General features: G+C 37.0%; 1 protein-coding gene across 11 annotated transcripts in view; it reads left to right on the top strand.

Annotated features, from left to right (window-relative positions):
• The window catches only part of LOC129726683 (uncharacterized), a 446,412-nt gene extending 423,926 nt beyond the window's left edge, over window positions 1-22,486 (top strand). For 10 of the 11 annotated variants that reach the window (XM_055683651.1, XM_055683658.1, XM_055683662.1 and 7 more), the window contains 3 exons: window positions 361-1,975; window positions 11,878-12,170; window positions 18,797-22,486. In XM_055683651.1, coding sequence (XP_055539626.1) covers window positions 361-1,975; window positions 11,878-12,170; window positions 18,797-19,672 — 2,784 coding nt within the window. In that variant the 3' untranslated portion in view covers window positions 19,673-22,486. The remainder of the gene's footprint in view (window positions 1-360; window positions 1,976-11,877; window positions 12,171-18,796) is intronic. The other variant, XM_055683660.1, reaches the window with a different exon arrangement.
• The last annotated feature ends 839 nt before the right edge of the window (window positions 22,487-23,325 follow it).

Genomic DNA, 23,325 nt, shown 5'->3' on the forward strand with positions numbered 1-23,325 from the left:
CATCAAGTCATTATTCGGGTGGAAAAGAAATGCTGTAAATAATTAAATTCGTTATTTTGATTAAAAACCACCTTGATAATGTAATTCGGGAAACTAACGTTACGTCTATTGAAAAAAATCCTATCGCACAAGGTTTGAAGTGCATGCTCTAGCCCTGCCGCAGTACCGCATTCGTGTTGGTTCTCCTGTACCAATCACTACCCAAGTCAAACGAGGATCGACCCTCGAAAATTTTCCAGTGTTCCAGTACAACCTTCCGAGCACTAACTTCGCGAACCACATGTAGCATCGCGTGAACTACTTGCGCATGTTCCGTTCGGTTTGACAATCTCACCGATTTTCTTACCTTTCCTCTTTCAGTTGCAGGTGATAACGAACCAAACTTCCAGCTCGCCTTCGCTATTCCAGAGCCTTAGTCCTACGTCTCCGACACAGCAGAAGGGTCCACCTAGTCCAATTCTGGCAACATCTGCCGCGGCCGGTCACCATCACTCTCACGCAAGATCTGCGATGAGGGTTTCGTTCAAAGATCGCATCAAAAGTATGCAGCGACTAGAATCAAAGGCGGAATCACGCATGATTGCGAGTTCGGATGGAGCGGACGTGAAACAACACCTCCTAACGAGTGGACCCGTGAAAACACACAACCGGCACTCTGCGGCACAAGCACTGAAAGACAAAATCCGATCCCTTGGACATTTGCAACGATCTGACGACCAGCTGAAACCATGGTCCAAGCTAAAGCTAGCAACCGTAGTTAGTGTAGGAGGAAGTTACTCTAGCTTAAGCAATAGTTTAAACGAAGACGCCCCAATTCTGGAGCAATCTAAGAAAGCCGGTCGTCTGAAGACATCGATTCCGGCCGACTTGAACTTGAACTCGCTGGTATCCACCGCCCCGCCGCCGATTTTTTCCGCTCCACCAACGACGACCACCAGCGGGTCGATGTTCCAGCCACCGATCAGTGTGTTCAGCCGAAGTAATACAGCCATCGAGAAGGTTTGCGTGAGTGATAGTGAAGTCACAAGAAAGAAACAACCTCCGCCTCCGCCGGCTCGCGTCCGGATGAAACCGAAACCGCTTAAATTAACCAAAGAACCACGAAGCTATAAGAGCTATGTATCCATCGATGACCTCTCGCCAGAGTACAGCGGCCTTCCGTTTGTTAAGCGGCTCAAAATATTAAACGAACGCCAGAAGCTTGCCGAACTCGAGTCGGCGATGCAAACCCGTAGCCTTAGTCTAGACTGTACCGATTCCAACAGTAGCAACGCCGGTTACGATCCTTCCGATCAGCTGTCCCGCAGCAAAAGTGAAGCTTCCGGAATTGCAACGAAACGACCGAAAAGTACCAAAGAGGAACCATTTTGCAAAAACACTCCGCTCAGTCCGGAATCGAACGAAACGCCAGAACGGCGTCAACTGAAAAGTATTCTCAAGAAGCTCTCCGAAGACAAACTGGCCCTCGATCAACGACAAGGCATTCAGACCCGGGATATGCGGAAGCTGATGCGTGCCCAAACGGTGGAAGGGTACGTTGCTAGACACAGCAAGTTTGCGAAGAGCGTAACCTTCAATAGAAACACACTTTCTAGTCCCCCAAGCAGTGCTAATTTAGGTGACTCTATTGAAGAACGCACTCTTTTTCCCATTCCTAGCGCACAAAGTAATGCTCCCACTGCGGTGACCACCACGACCAATTCGACCAGCGAAGAAAGCTCTGTGGCGACCATCGCAGAAAACGTACGATTTTCCTCGTCGGGTCCGGTGCCGCTGTCATCACCACCGACGATAATTACGGAGCCGGAATCCGACGAACAGCGTGATCTTCAGGCACTAGTCGTCCGCAACAATGGGTACTATGAATCCGAAGAGCAGCGATACCCAGCCAACGAGGACCATCCGCTGCCGATAGACGACTCGCCCTCGAAAGGTTCCCTGTCCGCCTTCGGTCCCCAGCGGAAGATCATTAAAGGTATGTACGGTTTCGAGCTTAAACTAAAGACGCTTTTGTACGCTTTGAAGCCCACCAATCATGACATCAATCGTCTATAAACACCTATCGCTTGTACAAAGGTAGAATCGATCCCGGTTGAAGTAGCATTTCTACGTATACTGCTCTCTATTACTACTTACACGATTTCAATGGCACTCTTGGCGGGACACATTTGTGTACGTTCAATCTTTATTTGCAGGTTAGATGCTGCTGCCTGATATGCGATGAGTTGCCTTTCCGCGACGGAAGGTTCTTCTTCTCACACACACATCTTCATGTTCAATTCTATACTCTTTGTAGCTTTTGATGGTCGATTACCGCCGGTTTCATTACGCTTGTATTATACGCGCACATGAACATAAACATTTAGGTTTTTTTTCTTTTTGTTCGAAAATGATAAACTTTAATAGCTAAAGCTTGCTTCGTTTAGAATCCGAAACAATTGAATTAGCTATATCTCGGAGTTGGTTTGACTTAGAAAACATGTTAAGTAGTCAAAATAAAGGAATTCTAGTGCATCATCAGAAAAGAATATTACTGCAACGTTTACTCTGACCCGTCCAAGTTACGGTCAGCCGTTCTCGGAATTTATTATTTGTCTTCATAACGTTCAGAACTTTAGGGCGAATAGCTACGACAAGCAAATAGCTGTCAAAGCGTTTTGAATCCGACCACTAAGGGCGAGACTGACAACATTTCCGGATTCTAAATAAAGCAAGCTTTATTAATAAAATTTGATCAATTTATGCTGTTCTTTCCATTAATTTCATTATAAAAAGTAACGAAAAATTGAACCAAGCTTTTCAGTTAGTTGTCCACTTTAGTTTTATTATCGTCATATCCATTGATATTTTCGTCAAAATTAGAGATTCTTCGTCAATTGCATAGAAGGAGAGTAAGTTTGTGAAACTATTCTTGTTCCATCAACTTATTTTTCAGCTTGGTTCAACTTTATCCCTCTTTTCTGGCAGAGCTTGAATACCGTGTTCGTTATTTAAGGCTATCTACGAATCAAGCCATTTGTTAATGTTTGCATATAACCAGTACTGTTGATCGAACAGAAAATGTAATAATCGGCCCCGGATTTAATGGAGAGAATATGGAGACGGGTTTTTTTCCGGACTTAGATAATTCGAGTATCTATCCTAACGCTGCATTACCTTTGGGTTTTTAAAGCTCAAGTACACTCGCTAAAATTAACTATATTACCTACCAGAACAAAATGTATTACAAAAGTTCACATCAATCGATAACGTAATTCTAATTTCCTAACAAAAAAAAAAACAGAACAACCGCATTTTAGACCTCTGCTTTTCCTTTATTGGAAATAGTCTCTCACCACCCACCTTTATTAGTTACTTTACTCACTTACCTAGCAGACTTTAGCCAAAGTGGCTCGTACTGTATCAAGAAGTCGTCATGCTCCTTGGCGTAGATCACTTTCAATCTGATCGAACCATCGTACACTCTGCACTTCTCTTTCTGATGCTGGAGGGGTTACTGAAAAGAATCGTTTTAACTGGGTTGTCGTCCGGCATCCTTGCGACGTGTCCGGCCCATCGCAATCTGTTAACTTCAACCAGATGTGCAATAGGGGTATCTCCTAGCAGCGCGTGCTGCTGATGGTTCATACGTCTACGCCATTCTCCGTTTTCAGTCTGTATTCACCGTTGATAATTCGCAGCACCTTCCGTTCGTAAACTTCAAGGGCGCTGAGGTCCTCTGAGAGCAGTCTTGTCGTCTCTAGTCCATAGAGGAGTGTTTTTACAGCTTCAGCTTCGCACTCGATTAAATCTCAGCGTCATACGAAGTTCAAAGTTGGCACGATTTACTGCTTGAATGCGTCTCCGGATTTCCTTCCAGGTGTTGTTCCCAGATTCGCAATTTTTCCCAGATCTTGAAAATGACCCAATGCAGTGCTCTAGCAAGTGTTGCTCTACCATGTTTGTAGAGTTTACCCGGTAGGCCGTCTTTGCTGGTGACTTTATTGTTCTGCAGCCTCCCAATCTCCTGCTGAATTTCGTGGAGGTCGAGGGCTGATACCCGGTCATCTACTGTTGGCACTCCCAGGTCCATTCCAGTTCCGCTTCTGTTTGTTGCATCGCCATTCAGATGTTCATCGAAGTGCTGCTTCCACCTGTCGACCACCTTACTATCGTTCGTGATCAGATTACCTTCCACATCCTTGCAAAAGTCGACTCGCGGCACATAGCCTTGACGGGATTGGTTAATCTTTTCGTAGAACTTTCGCGTATCATTAGCAGTGAATAGGTCTTCTAGCTCTTCATGGTCACGATCCTTCTGCTGGCGCTTTTTACGTCTCAGGATCGTTGTTATGTCGTTCCTTGCCCGTCTGTACTGGAACAGGTTTATTAGTTACCGTCTGCCGGGGTGAGATTAAGCCAAAACGGGAACTGTTTGTATGTTCAATTACTTGAGATTTCTAGAACCCTAATACCGCAAATTCAATACTCTATGAAACATGACATATTTATTCACAACTTCAAATGGAAAATAGATAATATCAGTGAACTGTTTCACTTGAATTACGTTTCAAAGTGCAAGGTGAAAAACATGCGTTAGTAACGTTATCCAAAAATGTCCCAGCCAAACCAATTCGATTAAGAAATCACATCAACTTACTACTCAGCTGGTACGTTAGGATGTCGTCTCCAATGTGTCTAGGAAATATTATGCATTGAACCTGTGATGGCTCAGAAAAAAATGTTTTTCCAAACTGTACACTTTTCGAGCCCTTTTGGGGTGAGATTGTGCCAAGCTATAATGAACGGTACAGTGTGCGGAATTCACATTCACGACAAAATTATATCAGTATACACCAAAACGCTTGCATTGTTTACATAGGGTATGTTGTCTAGCTATGGTATTATTTGAAATAATGACTAAAAGCTTGAGAACAGTAAGCTAACAACTGTTAGATGGAAATTTACAATGACTGATATTACTTATGGAATGTAACTAAATTTTGTACACCTATTTTATAAAAAAAAAGACTTTTAAAGCGAGGAAGGAGGGTTGTGGGTACGTTTACAGCGGTTATGAGATCTCCAATGGAATATGCAGTGGTCAATGACACATAATAATTGAAACGAAAAGTCTTCTCAGGCTTTATGTCCTAACGTTTTCCACTTCTAAGCTACCTGGAGACGCCACTACGTGTATAGAGGCTGTCTATAAGCCACGTTCTTATAACTGGTTACTCCGGATATCGATTTGATCCAGTCATACATTTTTCTATAATTCATATGGAACGTTGTTTCTGGTCAACCCCCTACAGCCCCTAATAGTCCACGTTGTTTATGATCATCCTTATACTTACTATTTTATCATGTTATTCATGTGAACTATTCGTAAATACACAACTTTTCATTTAACAGGTATTGAATTCAACTTTTTGTTTTTGGCACAATCTCACCCCATAGAAGAGGTGAGATTAGGCCAAAGATCATTGAATGTTAGCAAAGATATAGTTTATTGTAACTTTACCATATTTGCGGCAGTCGTTAACTAAACATTTAAGTGTGCATTGAAGTGATTTGGATCTAACTCATTGCCTAAATGTGTGCATTACAAGCCAAGGAACAAAAACGTGTCATTTTTTGGCACAATCTCACCCCGGCAGACGGTATCATAAACGTCAAATTAAAACGTGATCTTGATGTTGCATTCGCTACCCATGAGCGATAATCACGTTGAGCGTGCCGTCAGTAATACCCCACTGTACAGCCAAACTTTGGACATCTTTCATTTAGACGCGACGATAATTTCTAGAGCTTCTGCGAACTCAAATCTCCAACCCGCCCATTGACAGGATTTCGTCGACGTTTCTTAAGACGCATATTCAAAACCTTGTATCACCAGCCATCTCTCACTTGCGGCATTTTCCCGTCTTGCTGGAAATTAGTGCACGTGTTTCCATTACACAAGAAGGGAAACAAACACTATGCGGACAATTATCGTGGCATCACCTCGCTCTGTGCTGTTGCCACAGCATAGGCACTGACCAACATGGATTCACAGCTGGTCGCTCCAGCGCCACAAATTTTCTTTATCATACTTCGTACATCAGTGACAATAAGGCGAAACGTGCCCAGACGGATGTCATTTACACCGACTTGACACCTGCCTTCGATAAACTGAACCATCGAATAGTCGTCGCAAAACTTGACAATTTTGGTCTCAATGGGAATCTTTCACTATGGTTTCAATCGTACGTCACTGGTGACCGTCTAACCTTTACTATTGCAGATTGCCAATCCTCATGTTTTGACGCTACGTCTGGAATACCGCAGGGAAGTCACTTAAAACCGCTTATCTTCTTGCTCTATTTTAATGTCGTGAGCAAATTATTTCACCCTCTAGTGCTCAAATTAATTTTCAGACGGACTTCCAAAAAATGACTGGTTCTTTTGGAACCGTATGGATGATAAACCATATAAATACCGTCCGCCGGGGTGAGATTGTGCCAAAAAAGGATATGTTTTTGTTCCTTAGCTTGTAATGCACACATTGAGGCAATGAGTTTGATCCAAATCACGCCAATGTACACTTAAATGTTTAGTTAACGACTGCCGCAAATATGGTAATGTTACAATAAACTATAATGTTGCTAACATTCAATGAACTTTGGCCTAATCTCACCCCTTCTATGGGGTGAGATTGTGCCAAAAACAAAAAGTTGAACTTAATACCTGTTAAATAAACAGTAGCGCATCTACGAATAATCCACATGAATAATATGATAAAACAGCAAGTATAGGGACGACCTTAAACAACGTGGACTATTAAGGGGCTCTAGGGGGTTGACCAGAAACTACGTTCCATATGAATTATAAAAAAATGTATGACTGAAACAAATCGATATCTGGAGTAACCAGTTATGAGAATTTGGCTTATAGGCAGTCTCTTTACGCATAGTGGCGTCTCCAGGTAGCTTAGAAAGGGAAAACACTAGGACATAGAGCCTGAGAAAAATTTTCGTTTTAAATATTATGTGTCATTGACCACTGTATATTCCATTGAAGATCTCAAAACTGCTGGAAACGTACCCACAACCCTCCTTCCTCGCTTTAAAAGTCATCAGTTTATATAGAATAGGTGTACAAAACTTTGTTACATTCCATAAGTAATATCAATCATTGTAAATTTCCATCTAACAGTTGAGAACAGTAAGCTTCTTAAGCTTTTAGTCATTATTTAAAATAATATCATAGCTAGACAACATACCCTATGCTGTAAAGAAAAAAAAACATACCCTATGTAAACAATGCAAGTGTTTTGGTGTATACTGATATAATTTTGTCGTGAATGTGAATTCCGCACACTGTACCATTCATTATAGCTTGGCACAATCTCGCACCAAAAAAGGCTCGTAAAGTGTACAGTTTGGAAAAACATTATTTTCTAAACCAACACAGGTTCAATGCATAATATTTCCTAAACACATTGGAGACGACATCCTAACGTACCAATTGAGTTGATGTGATTTCTTGATCGGGTTGGTTTCCCTGGGACATTTTTGGATAACGTTATTTGCGCATGTTTTTCACCCTGTACTTTGAAACATTATTTAAGTGAAACAGTTCACTGATATTATCTATATTCCATTTGAAGTTATGAATAAATATGTCACGTTTCATAAAGTACTGAGTTTGAGGTATTAGGTTTCAGAAAACTCAAGTAATTGAACATACAAACATTCTCCGTTTTGGCTCAATCTCACCCCCGTGGCTTAATCTCACCCCGGCAGACGGTACTCGATTATTTGATTTTCGCGAAAAAAAAAAACAGACTGTACATTACAAATACGCTCTCCTGGGAACAGAAATCGAGCGCATAAACCACTTGGGACTTGGGAGTAATTTTGGATTCCCAGCTCCCTTTCAAGCCTCACATTTCGTTTGTCTTCGATACAACTCTAGATAGAACAGACAGAACTCTAGAGCTCTGGGATTCATCTTCAGGACCGGCAAAGAATTTACGGATACTCACTGCCTCGCCTGCCATTGCGCATTATCTCGCTCTATATTAGAGTACTACTTGGTTGTCTGGACCCCTCATTACAACAACGTGTGTAAAGAATAGAATCAATTCAACGGCGCCTTTTCAGATTTGCTCTTCGTAAACTGCCATGGACGGATCGCTCCCGTCTACCAAGTTATGAAAGTCAATGCTTACTAATACGTTTGAAGCCACTGACTGTCGGTAGAGACACGGCCAGGGCGAACTTTTCTCAAATCGCATAGACTGCCCCGCTTTCTTGGAGCAATTGAATATAAACGTGCAACCTCGTGCCCTGCGAAACAACTCGATGCTACGACTGCATGCTCAAAGAATTAACTACCGAATTCTTGGCGCAATAGCTGGTCTCCAAAGACTATTCAAGACTATTCAAATGTCTTTTCGTCGGCGATATCGTTTATTTTTTAAGATCTGGCTAGTTCAAATGGAATTGTATTGTTGTATTCCCGTTTCGTTGTATGTATTGACACTTAAAAGCAGGGATGTCATGTAGAAAATCTCATGTAGTTTTCGACGAGTTTTCTACGTCGAAATACCTCTGGTAGAATACCTAACCAAAAACGAATATTCTACGAGTATTCTGCGGAAACCTGCAATGAGATTTTTGTGGTGAATTATATGGAGAATAAATGAAATTTAAGTTTAAAAATATTATTTATTTTTAATTGTGATGATTATTTTGTGTAAACTCAGAACGAATTTGACATGTAAAATCATTGCTTTTAATTTCCAGCGGTTGAATTTGTTTTTGATGTGTTTCATAAGTTTTCGGATTACCTCCCGTTTGCAAAATATTCTAGGGCTTTCTAGCCAGTACAAACAAAATACCAGGTATGTTCAATTTTATCTTTGAAAATTTATATAAATTTGGAAAATAAATTAAGTAGCAATTCAGAACCCACAAAATAAGTAATTACCTAACTCAAAACTGTGTAATACTGTACCCAAAAAGTGAGTAACAATCGCTTAGTTTTAAAACGCCTTGTTCTTCAATTATGCGTATTTACGGAGTTACTCAGTTTATGAGTTGTTCCACTTTTCACGAAAATGCGTCAAAACATACTCATTTTAGAGTTATTTTTGCCCCAGGGTGTAAAGAATTCTTTCTGCAACCGTTTAAAGTTGCATGGAATTTTTGGTGAGGTTTTTTATATATGCCAGGGTAACCGTGAACTATTGAGATGTTGGGTACGCTCTAAATATATTAGATTTGACAGCGATAGTTCTGTAGATATCAGGCCTTAGATGCGCCTTTGCTGTTGAACTGATTTCGTATGTGACGTATATTAGGCTGATACAAATTTCGAATTCTTTTTATGTCCAAGGTTATCAAAGTTAGCAAAGGGGGTGGCAAAAAATAAATAACACCAAGACGAAAAAAAAGATATATCTTTGATCAAAGTTTGTGTGCAAGCTATGACGTTTGTAACTTGCACTCAAATAAATGTTGAAACATAACACTTTATTATTATTATTATTATTTATTTCGCTTGCCTTTCGACGACACTCTCGCTGACAGTGGATTTGTTTGTTGCTAAACTAAGCATTTATGCTGTCGGAAAACCAATAAAATGAACAAAACGGTTTGAGCTTTTTTTTATTCCCCTTCCAATATTCAAGATTTTCAAAGGGGGGGTGACATAAAATGAAAATAAAATTTGCAATGGCCTTATGCGCTTTTGTTTTCATTAGCATTTTTGGATAACAACGAATATGTTGTTGAACCGTGAATTACGATTGGAATTATTGAGTGAAAACTTTGTTTGCTTTGAGTTTCTTTATCATTGCTTGTTTCGCCATAATCACAAAGTAGTCCGGAAAAACACTTTCTTGCTTCTTTGTGTTTCTTTTTTTTTGTTATATTGCTTCCCCAGGAAGAGACCATCGATAGTTACTCATCGTTGCTTCATCGTCGAAATAACGTCGTTCCATAACGTTCATTTGTTGATGAAAATAATACTCGTCACTTTAATCACCACGATTTGAAGCGAAAAAAATTCAAGCAAAAAAAAAATTATGAATCATGAAGACATTTTCACGACTACATCAACGAAAAATCAAAAGAATATCCAATTAGTTAGAATATAAGTAGGAATACAATTATCTCAATTTCATCTACTTCCACATTCTTTTCGAGCATATTATCCATGATGTTTGCACAACTTGGACTACTAAAGATTTCTACAAGTTGAGGGAAAGAAAAAAATGTTTTTTATGCTATGAAACACTTTTTATTTGTTTTTATGTCATATAAGCTTGAAAACACGAATGTGCAAATATTTATTTTTCACAAATACCAACGGAACTATTGTTCCTTAAAATGATATGAGAATGAGCGAGGGAAAACTTGATTAATTTCTTGTATAAATCTTCACCTTAAAAACTATTGTACTGGCAATGACAAAGGAAAATTTATTGAATTCTATTAAATAAAATTTGAATCAAAAATTGAATAATTTCTGCAGTCCTCTTCAATTTTGTTCATCAACTTAATTATCTTGCTTATACATATTTCCTAATGAATAAATATTTTTTAAATAGTCTAATTATCAACGATTTTCTTTTCACTAAAGTTACATTTAAAAAATCGAACACGCAATGAGCATCAACCCAGCAATGAACAACCAGTTAGATAATCCTTTTCCTTACTGTACTTACTACTTGGGTATTATCTTTGAAACAGTACATCATCACATTGTAGAAGACATTATTTATATTCGTCTGGCACCCCGAAATGGCAAACATCCAACAACGTCGTTCGCATCACTACACAAGATACAGATTAACTAGGTTTACCCAGTGGCTCGAAAATTGATCCCATTCACATGCCATAAATCGCAATTACTGATTACCCGTTTCCCTGTTAGTGATGCTTGCTTTGGCAGATTATACCGCTTATCACCCCCGCCTAAGTATAGCTAGCTAGTGTGCCCTGAATCACTCACATCCTAGTTCTCACCCATTCAAGTAAATTTTCATTTCTTGTAAATCTCCGTCCCACTAACCCGGATGGTCAATATTTGCATGCTAATGAAAGGTTCATCAATCATCCCTTGTGGGAAACCAAACAAGAACTGAGAACCGATCTATTGGCTATTCTATCCTTTCGTAGCTCATTCGATAGAATGGTTCCAAAACCTACGCTTAGTAGATTAGATAGGAAATTTGGTCTGAAGCCTGTTCAGAACATGGAATTGCAACAGAAAAAAAAAACAGATTGAACAGTCTTTGTGCCATTTTCTGATTCCTGCTGCTAGATTTTTATTCAGTAGGTTTGAACGCAATAGCATCCCTCGCCAAAAGCCTGTCACATCAACCTAAAGTGATGTGCAGTTGATAAATTAATTCGAAACGATTTGTCGATTGGCATGATTTATTGTTCAAGGCTCTTCCATAAGTTATTTCGACTCCAATTTTTAACCATCATCTGAAGTAGTTTATGGACAAGCACAAAAATTACAACAAAAAATAAAATTGGTTTTCGTAACAGTTGCACCAAGCAAGGAGAATTGATTCCTTCTCCAGACCAAACCAGTAGTCAATAGTTATTGTTGCGGGAACATGAAGCATGTTTCGGACACAAGCAACCACTGAAGGACAATCGCCACAAATCGGTCATCGAGTTTCCGTCCGGTGCCGAAAGTGAACAACGGATCTAACTGTTTGTTTTATCTTTTCATCTTTTTTCACGTTTTACTGCTTCTCGACTATTTTCCCCATTCTCGTCATCTCTAATGGATATCCCTTCCTGATCCACGCAATCCACTCGAATGTCCTTCCGCCGTTTTTGGTATTTCGTTTACCCGAACTCGTTATCGCACAAACGCACGCATTCACAGGTTCACTGGAGGAGCAGGAATTCTTCGGTGAAGTGCTGCTCGGTATCAAGCAGGTCATCCAGACGCATATGAAGGAAATACAGGTCAAATTTCAAGACAAATTCTTCAATCTGGAGCTGGAGGTCAAAAAACGTGACGACATCATATCAAAGCTGCAAAATCGAATCCACGAATTGGAACGGGAGCAGCACGAGCTGGACGACGAAGACGGGGACGTTCTGTCGCACCAGCACCGTCAGTCCGGTTCTTCCGGTAGTGGCACATCCAGATCTTCCGACGAGCTACCGTTTATGGTGAGTTTTGATGCTGAGTTTGAGATTTTGGGAAATGAAAAATGAGTGATAAAGAAAACAATTTTTGATACATTTTGTTGCTAATTTAAAATTCCAAATTCTTTTCACCATTTACAAGTACGTAACAACAGTTTAAATACAATAGCTCAATTATGAAAGTATATTTGGGGTTCGAGAAAAACAATTAAAAGTGCGAAAGAAAATTCGGATTGAAAGACAATTTAATAATTCGAATTGATTTTTTTTTTGTCGAGTTTTAATTGAATTTCGGTGGGTGAACCCACAAAACTCGACAAAATAAGCCACATGGTGATCAGAACCCGAAAATATATAATTCGAATTGAACTAAAACATTTAAAAAAATGGAAAGTTTGTTTGTATTTCATTTAAAATACGATGTGAAAAATGGAAATTGATGAAAGATGAAATAAGGGATATGAAAAACAGATACAAATCATGCAAAAAGAGTGTGAGGAAAAAAATTATGAAAGAGAAATAGTAGGTTAATGGAATATGTAGAAAAATAAAAAAGAAATGAAAATCAAAAAAAAAATGCGGAATCGCAAAAGTAATTGAGTAGGGTAACTGACGGCTTCGTCAGGTAGTATGCATTGTGGGCAGGATTCAGTTTGCCAAGCTCTACTGCATTTATTCAACTTAGAAAATCAATGTATGTTAACTTACCTTAAACTTTTAAGTTTCTTTGTTCGCATGAATGAATCACTTCATTAAAAACTGAAACATATTTATTGGTATTTAATCAAAAATTAAACTGCAACTCTAACACATCCAGAAATTTCACCCGGCCGAAGAAAACATTCACGAAACACATCTTCGCCGCTAGCAATATTTGGTTACGATTTTCTCGAGAAATATACACTCGTTTACTCTCAAATATCCTTAGTTCCGTCGCACTCGCGAGAGCAAATAACTCATGCACTTTGAACATTCACAATTGATGGAGGATACGTGATGAATAAAACTTAAATTTATCTAACACATCCAACAGGTTGGTTTACTTCGTCATCAGACAGCACAGCTGGCTTTTTACGGTATTGCCGTGTTTTTGTTGCCAGAACAAAAGGGAATTGTTTTTGTTGCAAAACGTACCGTATCCTTTTTGAATAGAGTTTATGACATGTGAAACCATGTTTTGATGTTTTTTTTTCTTCATCCATAATTTATTTGACACGGCACAAATACAATTCAATGTTTAACGGCGCCAATTATATCTAAAGTATCTTAATAACTAAAAGCAAATTTTTTATCCTCGCTGCCGACTACGAGCTGAAACTAAATCTAACTTAAAGCTAGAATGTTTTGCATAAAAAGCACTGATTTGTTGTTTGATAGTTTTCCATTGCCATAGGTAAGCAGCATACTGAATATGTTCCGCTGCTGGGCCAAGCTATTACGGACTGGCATATTGGGTTGTTTCCATCGGGCCTTGAGAGTATCGTGCGGGTCTAGTTGCTGTTTCCGGATCCGGGGTCTTAACGTGTTCTTGTCGTTTGGTTGAATGTAGGCGGAAGGGAATAGGACTAAACTGGGGCGTGGATGGATTTCAGGAAAACGTATATAAGGGACATGTAGGATAGGTCACGGCTCGCCAAGACATCACGAACAGGAACAGCCGGCTGCCTACTTTCGGCCTGCAGGGAAGCTATTAATTTAGACCTGGCGTCACGGTGTACAGGGCATGACCAAACCACATGCTCTATGTCGTGATAACCCTCACCACAGGCACAGATACCACTTTCCCCGAGCCCAACACGACGGAGATGCGCGTCAAATCTATAGTGATTGGACATAAGCCGGGACATCACGCAAATGAAATCCCGACCTACATCCAACCCCTTGAACCACGGGTTCGTCGATACTTTGGGGATTATGGAATGTAACCACCTTCCCAATTCCCCTCTGGTCCAAGCATTTTGCCAACTGATGATCGTATTATGTTTTGATGTTTACTGCATTGCAAAAACTCTATTTGCATATTCCTACACAAAGAAATTACTTTATAAATCAAATAGATATAGTAATCAGATTTAGAGTACAAACATATTTTACGATAAATTTGGAACCACTGCACACGCTGCGCACTGCGCAAATATCTCGAACCCTTTTGTTCTCTCAGAGTAAACGACAACATGTATCAATCCCTCGACAATCGTGTGTACAGAAGCGCAGCAAATACATATTCAAAAATACAAATATGACATCACTAGTATTAATTTGCTCGTACAACTTATGGCGTCAGAATTCTACTTATACTTTGAATGGTGGCATAACGAAGAACGCTTATTTGCAATTCATAGCAATGAAACTAGATGAAACGAGTATAGTTTTACAAGCTTTCTTTCTCTCTCTGCTACTGACGAGCTAAACCAAATGTTGACTAAAATGGAAATGGTTTGACCAAAAAGGAACTGTAAGAGTGGCTTTTTTACAATTAAATTTAGAAGCTCCGTTTAACTTTATGTGTCTTTTCTTAATTTTTCCAATAAGATAAAAAGTAGGAAAGTATGAAAGAAAAATAATAGATGAAATTCGGCAGCTTACTAAAAAAGGATGACAGTTTAAAACATTACAATCGACATAGACTGACGAGAATTGGTAATTTACCTTATTTAATGAGAAGAAAAGTAGGATTTACGGAAGGTGCTTGCAGATTTTGGATTTCAACATAAATAATTCAAATTTAGGATATAAGACACCAGTAACTGGAATTGGGTTTTAAACATAAAAATGTTAAAATCGTCAAGCTTCTACTCAATTCGTGTATGAAACAGTCTCAACAAAAAAATTAAAAATGAGGAAAGAGAAATGAAAAAGGTGAAATCAGCAATGAGAAACGTGAGATGAGAAATGAGAAATGCGAAACGACAAATGAAAAATGAAAAACGAGAAATGAGAGATGAGAAATAAGAAATGCAAAATCAGAGAAATAATAAATGAGAAATGAGAAATGAGAAATGAGAATTGAGAAATCAGAAATGAGCAATGAGAAATGAGAAATTAAAAACAAGAAATGAAAAATGAGATATGAGATATGAGATATGAGAAATGAGAAATGAGATATGAGAAATGAGAAATGAGAAATGAGAAATGAGAAATGAGAAATAAGAAATGAGAAATGAGAAAGGAGAAATGAGAAATGAGAAATGAGAAATGAGAAATGAGAAATGACAAATGAGAATTGAGAAATGAGAAATGAAAAATGAGAAATGAGAAATGAGAAATGCGAAATGAGAAATTAGAAATGAGAAATGGGAAACGAAAAATGAGAAATGAGAAATAAGAAATGAGCAATAAGAAATGAAAACTGAGGAATGAAAAATGAAAAATGAGAAATGAGAAATGAATTTTGAGAACTGTGAAACGGGAAACGAGAAATGGTGAATGGGGAATGAGAAATGAGAAAGGAGAAATGAGATAGATGCCATTTTGTGCTATTGGTTTGATTTTTTGGAACACAACTCATTCTTGGGAAGCTATTGAAAAACTTTTTTCCCTGATTTCTCCATGATCGGACCGGTTCCATTGCTTAGGTAATCTTTTGTAGTTTTTTTTTCAAATTAGATTCATAAAGAATGAGACTTTTTAGATAAAACAATTTTAGTTTTTCTTTTAACTTATTTTCAAAAAATTAATTTTTTTTAGAGTATATTTTTTTTGGGAAAAAAACTAATATCAACAACTCTGCCGAAGCGTTTTGGCTCTAAAAATATTTGTAATCATCAATACCTTTCCAAACTGCTTTAAGAATAGCTTCTCAAAAATGAGTCGTGTTCCAAAAAACTTGAAGCAATAGCAAAATAAATGTCAATTAAAAAATATTGAAACTTGAACATGCTCAGTTATTGAAAATTGATATTAAAAATAAAAAATGTTAAAATCGTCAAGTTCTTAAATTGTGGACAAAACATAGTCTCAAAAAAAATTATAAATTAAGAGAAAGAAATGAGATACGAGAAATGAGAAAAAAAATGAAAAATGAGAAAAGGGAAATGGGAAATGAGTAATGAGAAATGAGAAATTTGAGATTTGAAACGAGAAATGAGAAATTAGAATTGAGAAATCAGAAATAAGCAATGAGAAATGATAAATTAAAAATAAGAAATGAGAAATGAGAAATGAGAAATAAGAAATGAGAAATGAGATAAGAGATATGAGGAATTAAAAATGAGAAATGGGAAATGAAAAATGAAAAATAAAAAATGAAAAATGAAAAATGAGAAATTAAAAATGCAGAATGAAAAATGAAAAATGAAAAATGAAAAATGAAAAATGAAAAATGAAAAATGAAAAATGAAAAATGAAAAATGAAAAATGAAAAATGAAAAATGAAAAATGAAAAATGAAAAATGAAAAATGAATAATGAAAAATGATAAATGATAAATGAAAAATTAAAAATTAAAAATTAAAAATTAAAAATTAAAAATTAAAAATTAAAAATTAAAAATGAAAAATGAAAAATGAAAAATGAAAAATGAAAAATGAAAAATGAAAAATGAAAAATGAAAAATGAAAAATGAAAAATGAAAAATGAAAAATGAAAAATGAAAAATGAAAAATGAAAAATGAAAAATGAAAAATGAAAAATGAAAAATGAAAAATGAAAAATGAAAAATGAAAAATGAAAAATGAAAAATGAAAAATGAAAAATGAAAAATGAAAAATGAAAAATGAAAAATGAAAAATGAAAAATTAAAAATTAAAAATTAAAAATTAAAAATTAAAAATTAAAAATTAAAAATTAAAAATTAAAAATTAAAAATTAAAAATTAAAAATTAAAAATTAAAAATTAAAAATTAAAAATTAAAAATTAAAAATTAAAAATGAAAAATGAAAAATGATAAAATGACAAATGAAAAATTAAAAATGAAAAATGAAATATGAAAAATGAAAAATGAAAAATGAAAAATGAAAAATGAAAAATGAAAAATGAAGAATGAAGAATGAAAAATGAAAAATTAAAAATTAAAAATGAGAAATGAGAAAAAAGAAATGAGAAATAATAAGTGAGAAATGAGAAATGAAAAATGACAATGAGAAATGAGAAATTGAGTCAGAATTTGTGAAATGGATCACTGAAAATCGCGATGTCTAATTTATTGAAATAAATATTAAAAACTTCAAGAGTATCACTCGGGAAGTTCATTTTTCAATTTTTACTGAATTTTAGCGAATTTTCAAGTGTTGTTGTCATTTAAAATTCAGGTCAATATTTATTTTAAATAAACATATCTTTAAGAATATTGCATCGATTTTAATGAAATTTTCACAGCAGATGCACCCTGAGTTGTAATTCCTGTAAATATTTTTTTCTGGACAAAAATATACTTTTTCGATAGTAACTATTTAACCGTACAAAACGCACCAGCGGATCAAGATCGCCCATACTATTGCTTTTGGTTATTATGCTGCATATTTTGATACGAAAATTGAAGAAAGGTGGGTTCATGGGCGTTTCTCGCTTGAAAATGCGTTGCGGCATTAACTTGAAACCCCATATCTTTTAAACAAAAAGTATCACCAACTCGAAATTTTCAGAACAGTTTTGAAATTCTGTCAAAAATACTTGTGATTTTTTTCAGATTTTCCAGTGTCCCAGAATATAGTTTTTCAACATACTGTTTTAAATAGTTACTATTGAAAAAAATATTTTTTGTCAAAAAAAAATATTTTCAGAAACTACAACTCAGGATGCATCTGCTGCGAAAATTTCAATAAAATCGATGCAATATTCTTAAAGATATGTTTACTAAAAAAAATTGGCCTTAATTTCAAATGACAATAACAACTCCAAAACTTACTCAAATTCAGTAAAAATTAAAAAATCAACTTCTCGAGCGAAACTTGAAAAGCTTTTAATATTTATTTAAATAAAAATTGGAAAAATCACGATTTTAGTGATCCATTTCACGAATTTTGACCCAATTAAAAATAAGAAATGAGAAATGAGGAATGAGAAATGAGAAATTAAAAATAAGAAATGAGAAATGAGAAATGAGAAATGGGAAGTGAGAAATGAGAAATGAGAAATGAGAAATGAGAAATGAGAAATGAGAAATGAGAAATGAGAAATGAGAAATGAGATATGAGAAATGAGAAATGAGGAATGATGAATGAGAAATGAGAAATGAGAAATGAGAAATGAGAAATGAGAAATGAGAAATGAGAAATGAGAAATGAGAAATGAGAAATGAGAAACGAGAAACGAGAAATGAGAAATGAGAAATGTGAAATGTGAAATGTGAAATGTTAAATGTGAAATGTGAAGAGTGAAATGGGAAATGTGAAATGAGAAATGAAGAATAAAAAATCAGAAATAAGAAATTAAAAATGAAGAGTAAGAAATGAGAAATGAGAATTTGAGGGATGAGAAATGACAAATGTTAATTCGGCAATTAGAGATTTAGGATTAAGCTATGAGAACTAAGGGTTTAGACATGAGGAATGGACAATGCAGATTTAAAACTGAATAACATTTGAGGGTAGACACCCTAATACAATTTTTTGCAACATTCATATGTTTTTATTTATCGGTTAGAAAGATTACCTTTAATTTAGAACGGAAGTTTTCACGCTTACAAAAATTCTTTTTGTTTTTTGTTTCAGCGTGGAGATTCCCTGGACACGATTTTTGCCTCCTCACCGCACTCGGAGTCAGACGCCCCGCGAACGCAAAAGATGCGCAATCGAAAACCAAAAGGATCACCGCGCCATCGGCCGCTACGGAATCGTCCAACGTGGGACGAAAGCACCGACCAAGACAGCTTCGAACATAAGGATTCTCCCCCCGGATATGCCACCGTGTCTTCCAGTAGTTTCCAGCAACCGCCTCCCGTTCCCCCTAGGCGAATGTCAGCTTCCTCTGGTGGAGAGCGAATTCGTAGCCCCTATCGGGATATTGTGATATCGCAGCTTACCGGAAACATTATTTCGGACAGTGTCGTTGTTAATATTGAAACAAGCTCTAGTTCGGAGCAATCGCATTCAGAAAATGATATCAACTATGAGGAAGATGAGGGAGACAGGGAGCTAAATGTAGAAGAAGGTCTTGAGGAAGAGGAAGTCGAGGATGAGGATGAGTTCATCAGTGAATCGGGAAAATTGGTGCATAATCAAGGTAATAGGAGCAGTGAAGATGACTTCGATGGTGATGACGATGATGACGACGATGATGAACCGATGGATCACAGTGATTGGGAGGTGAGGATGTTAGCTGCGGAATTAAAGAGGCGGGAGAGTGTCAGTACGGAGCTTCCCAGCGATCCGGAGGATCGAGCCGGCCAGCTACGCAGAAGACGAAAACCAAGTGAATCGGACACCGAAGGTAGCAGTATGGAATTGGAAAGTTTGCGGAGACCTCGGGCCTCCAGCCTGGATCAGCACAATTTAAGACGAGTGGCCAGCGTTAGTCACAGCACCGGCAGACGACGCGGCTCGATCTTCAAGGCAATGAGCTTCGATCGTGACAAAGATCGTCTCTGAGAATTAAGGCTCAAATGTGAAGTGTGCATGTTCACCAGCGTCACCAACGTGGTGATTATCGAGTGGAGCAAACGATAAACAGTGTGTAAGTGTGAACGATGCGTATGTATGTGTGTACAAGAACCCAACTGCAAGAACCAACGTATATAAAAAACGCACTACTAGAAAATAAAAATGAAAAGAAATCAACATTTGACATAAAACAGCTACTAGAGTTGAACTAGTTTAGATCAATAATTAAGTTTAGCGATCCACGATAAACCAAGTCTTTGTGGAATAGCGGTGACATTTTTAGGGTGAGTTTATGGGAGTTTGTTATACCAGTTTGAACTTGAAGCGCGTGTTCGTTGCAATGAAAACAGAGAACTTTTATCGTACGTTTAGCACACAGTAACAAACGTCAAACTATAAAGCATTTACTTACTAAGTCGTTAAAAATCTAGTCATTTTCATATTTCGAAAAAATAGCGATTGTTATCTTTGTTTGGTAGCTGAATGAGACAAGGAAAGAGCAGGAAAAGCGAAAGACAAAAAATACTCCCAACTAGCGAAGAGTTTTATAATAAAACAAAGTTACTACTACATACGTTATCTAGAAACGTGAACATCACTATAGAGTAAAACAGATATCTTTCATTAGTTACCGATTATAGTACTGAAGAGAGTTTTTAAAATGTAACTAGTAATTAAATCCCGTCCAAAACAATTTCGATTCATTTCAACAATGATTAAATGAGTCGAGTCCTTATCCAGTATTGCTGCACATACTAGAAAAAAACCCCAAAAACAGACCATGTTCACCGACGAATTTTGTGAAATTTTCTTCACGTAAGAGCGTGGTTGAAAAAATAAAATATTTCGCATCTACGGCGTTGGGACTTCGTTCAAGCTTCAGCTAACACTGTTGAACCTAAGTAATCCAATCCAATATTGCCAAATATTTTTATTACGTTATAAAGAAACTAGAACCTGCTCTAAATCAGTTTCCACCGAAACTTTATAACATTTTGAATCTGATTTTCAGCAGCTAACGTAATAATTCAGTATTGATTCAAAACTGAACAACTGGCTTAAGTTGTTATCATATAAAAAGATCATGTAGAAATACATTTTCGTTTGCTAGTGTAAAACTGAATAGGTCTTTCAAAGGAAGCCCTTCAGAAGACGAAAATCATAAGTATTATTATTATCGAAAGTATTCAATTATTTTAAATTCTTAAGGCTCAAATTCGAGCGCTCTACATGCGAAAATATTTCAACTTCGAACATGCGAAGTCCCGACGTTGCTAACATCAATTTCTCTGAATTACTGGCTTTATACTTACTTTGCAAGTTTGTAGAGGCCAAGAAAACAAATAACATCGGCTCAGATTTTTGCTCATCAAACCAAAATTAGATACTATTCACCTTCCGGTATCCTGTAAGGGTCATTTAAATATTATCAAAAGCAAGGAGAGCTAACTTAGCACAAATCAATGTGTTTTATCCAGTGATGGCATGAGCTCGTGCAAAGTTGGACTGAGTAACACTTTTCCAGATTTGAATCCAACTTGAATCTGCTTCCTCTCGATAGTTTGAGTTTTTTTGCACCGCACACTCTGATCGATTGAGTTTAAATGCGTGCAATGCATGCAGTGCACGATGTATCCAACGATGCAAGCGATGATGCGACGCGATGAGTTTTGTTTTTAGATCGAATTTATGCTTTCAAAGGACAATGTAACAAACTGTTGCAGCAGACGCGGCGCGAATTTCATCGCAATTCGATTTTTATGCCATTTTTGTTATGCAGGATTCAAACCCAAATCTAACTCAAGTGAATGCACTGTTAGTAGGGTTTACGTGCAAACCGAAAATAAATGTGCAAGCAAGTTTAAAAACTCACTTGGATACGAGTGCAAAGTCACACTGCCTACTCTGGTTTTATCAAACTCGGTTTTAAATTCACACTTCTCTTCTTGATAGTTCTATAACCTTCAAGGTAAATGCTAGACGAGTCATAACCCTAGGCTAGTATCAAAAAGCACTCTCAAGACCGCTGGTAGAAAGTTCTGAACTGAGTTCAAATTGAGCTCAATGGAAGAAACTGGAAACAGGAATAATAATCAGTATGGGTCAAAATAATGTTAAAGTTTGTACCATTAACGAAGACGAACTAAATACAAGATGTAACAGAAAACATACGAATTACATAGAATATTCAACCGAATGGCAAACGACCAAACTTTCTAAGCTACGGTAGAGTTTTAGATCAAGTAGATTTACATTAAATCCATTCAAAGAACAATGGATTAACTGCAGTTAAAGAGCGCATCTTCACAATCGATTTTATTACTCTTTAAATGCAAACATTTCATTGCAAAATTGATGATCACAATTGCAATTCATTTAGAATTTACGTATAACTTTTTAAACTTTCGGTAAAGAACCAAATTATTGTGATAAGATTGATTCATAATCATGTCAGTTCTGCGCTGCGTTGCACATTCTGATCACCTGTCATCACATTATTTAACACATACGTGAGATGTATAAACCACAGCATTCGGTTGAAAACCAGAAAAAAAAATCAGTCATTAAACAATTGTTTCAGTTTATACACATAAACCACACAAAGTATTCATCCAAAAAGACGTTGATTTTAAACACGACTTTTGTTAAAATGGCAAAAAAACGGTTAGAACGAAACGAAAAAGTAAGCAAGGGTGAATTAGAAAAAAAAGTTGGTACGAAAAAAGATTATAATAAATCAATTAACTTTTTTATGATCAGAATTCTACCTAGGGCCAACAAAATAAATTATATTCAATAATAGCCGTTTATTACGCCGGGTTGCGTTTGATTGCGTGGAAAGAAATTCTTGCAGGACATTTCAGAATTATTGCGCTTATCAAAGACACCCCTCCGGCTCGTTGATTAATGGACTGGAGCGTTACTCAGAGGATAGCAAATTAACTTTGCTGCGATGGATCAGTAGAGAGACGCCAGTCGCGTGGAGAATCGCCTCCTCGGAAGTGAAGAATTTGACTTCCGAGGTTTCAGCTATGCGAGCTCGTGCACTTCGCTTGTTCTTGTCCAAGAAGGTAGATTCAGGATCATTTAAAGAATTTTATTTTGCATGTGCTGGAGCCTCATTGTGCGCCCGGGCGCAGCTGGGCTGCGTACTCCAACTTGGGGTAGATAACTTGTTTGTAGACATTCACCCGATTCTTCAGGCACAGCTTGAAGGTCAGGGGGTACAGGGCCCTGATGAGATCTCTACATTTGTTTACATTCTTACCCGCATGTGACCTAAAGATCGGATGACTGACCAGCGTAAGCCCAAGATAACCCACCCTGTTGGAGCTCACTATGAGGGAGCCACCGAGCCGTATCCTTCAATTGTCAGCAGGATCATGTCTGAGGTGTAGGTGTAGGTGAGATGTTTAAACAGTTTGCAGTGGATTTTTTTTTTCAACAGTTCGGAGAGGGCAGAGAGTAAATCGATGATGCAGAAATTCTTAAGAATAGAAAGATCTTGTTCCGCTTTGAGTACTGGGATGACCTTAGGTAACTTCCGCATAAAAAAAGAAATAGCCAACCCAAGTAACAAAACTAGTTATATCAAAGTCTTATAGTCTTTGTTACATCCAAAACTAGCACTATAGAGCATT

Source organism: Wyeomyia smithii, chromosome 3 (genome assembly GCF_029784165.1).
Source record: "Wyeomyia smithii strain HCP4-BCI-WySm-NY-G18 chromosome 3, ASM2978416v1, whole genome shotgun sequence".
Taxonomy (NCBI): Eukaryota; Metazoa; Arthropoda; class Insecta; order Diptera; family Culicidae; genus Wyeomyia; species Wyeomyia smithii.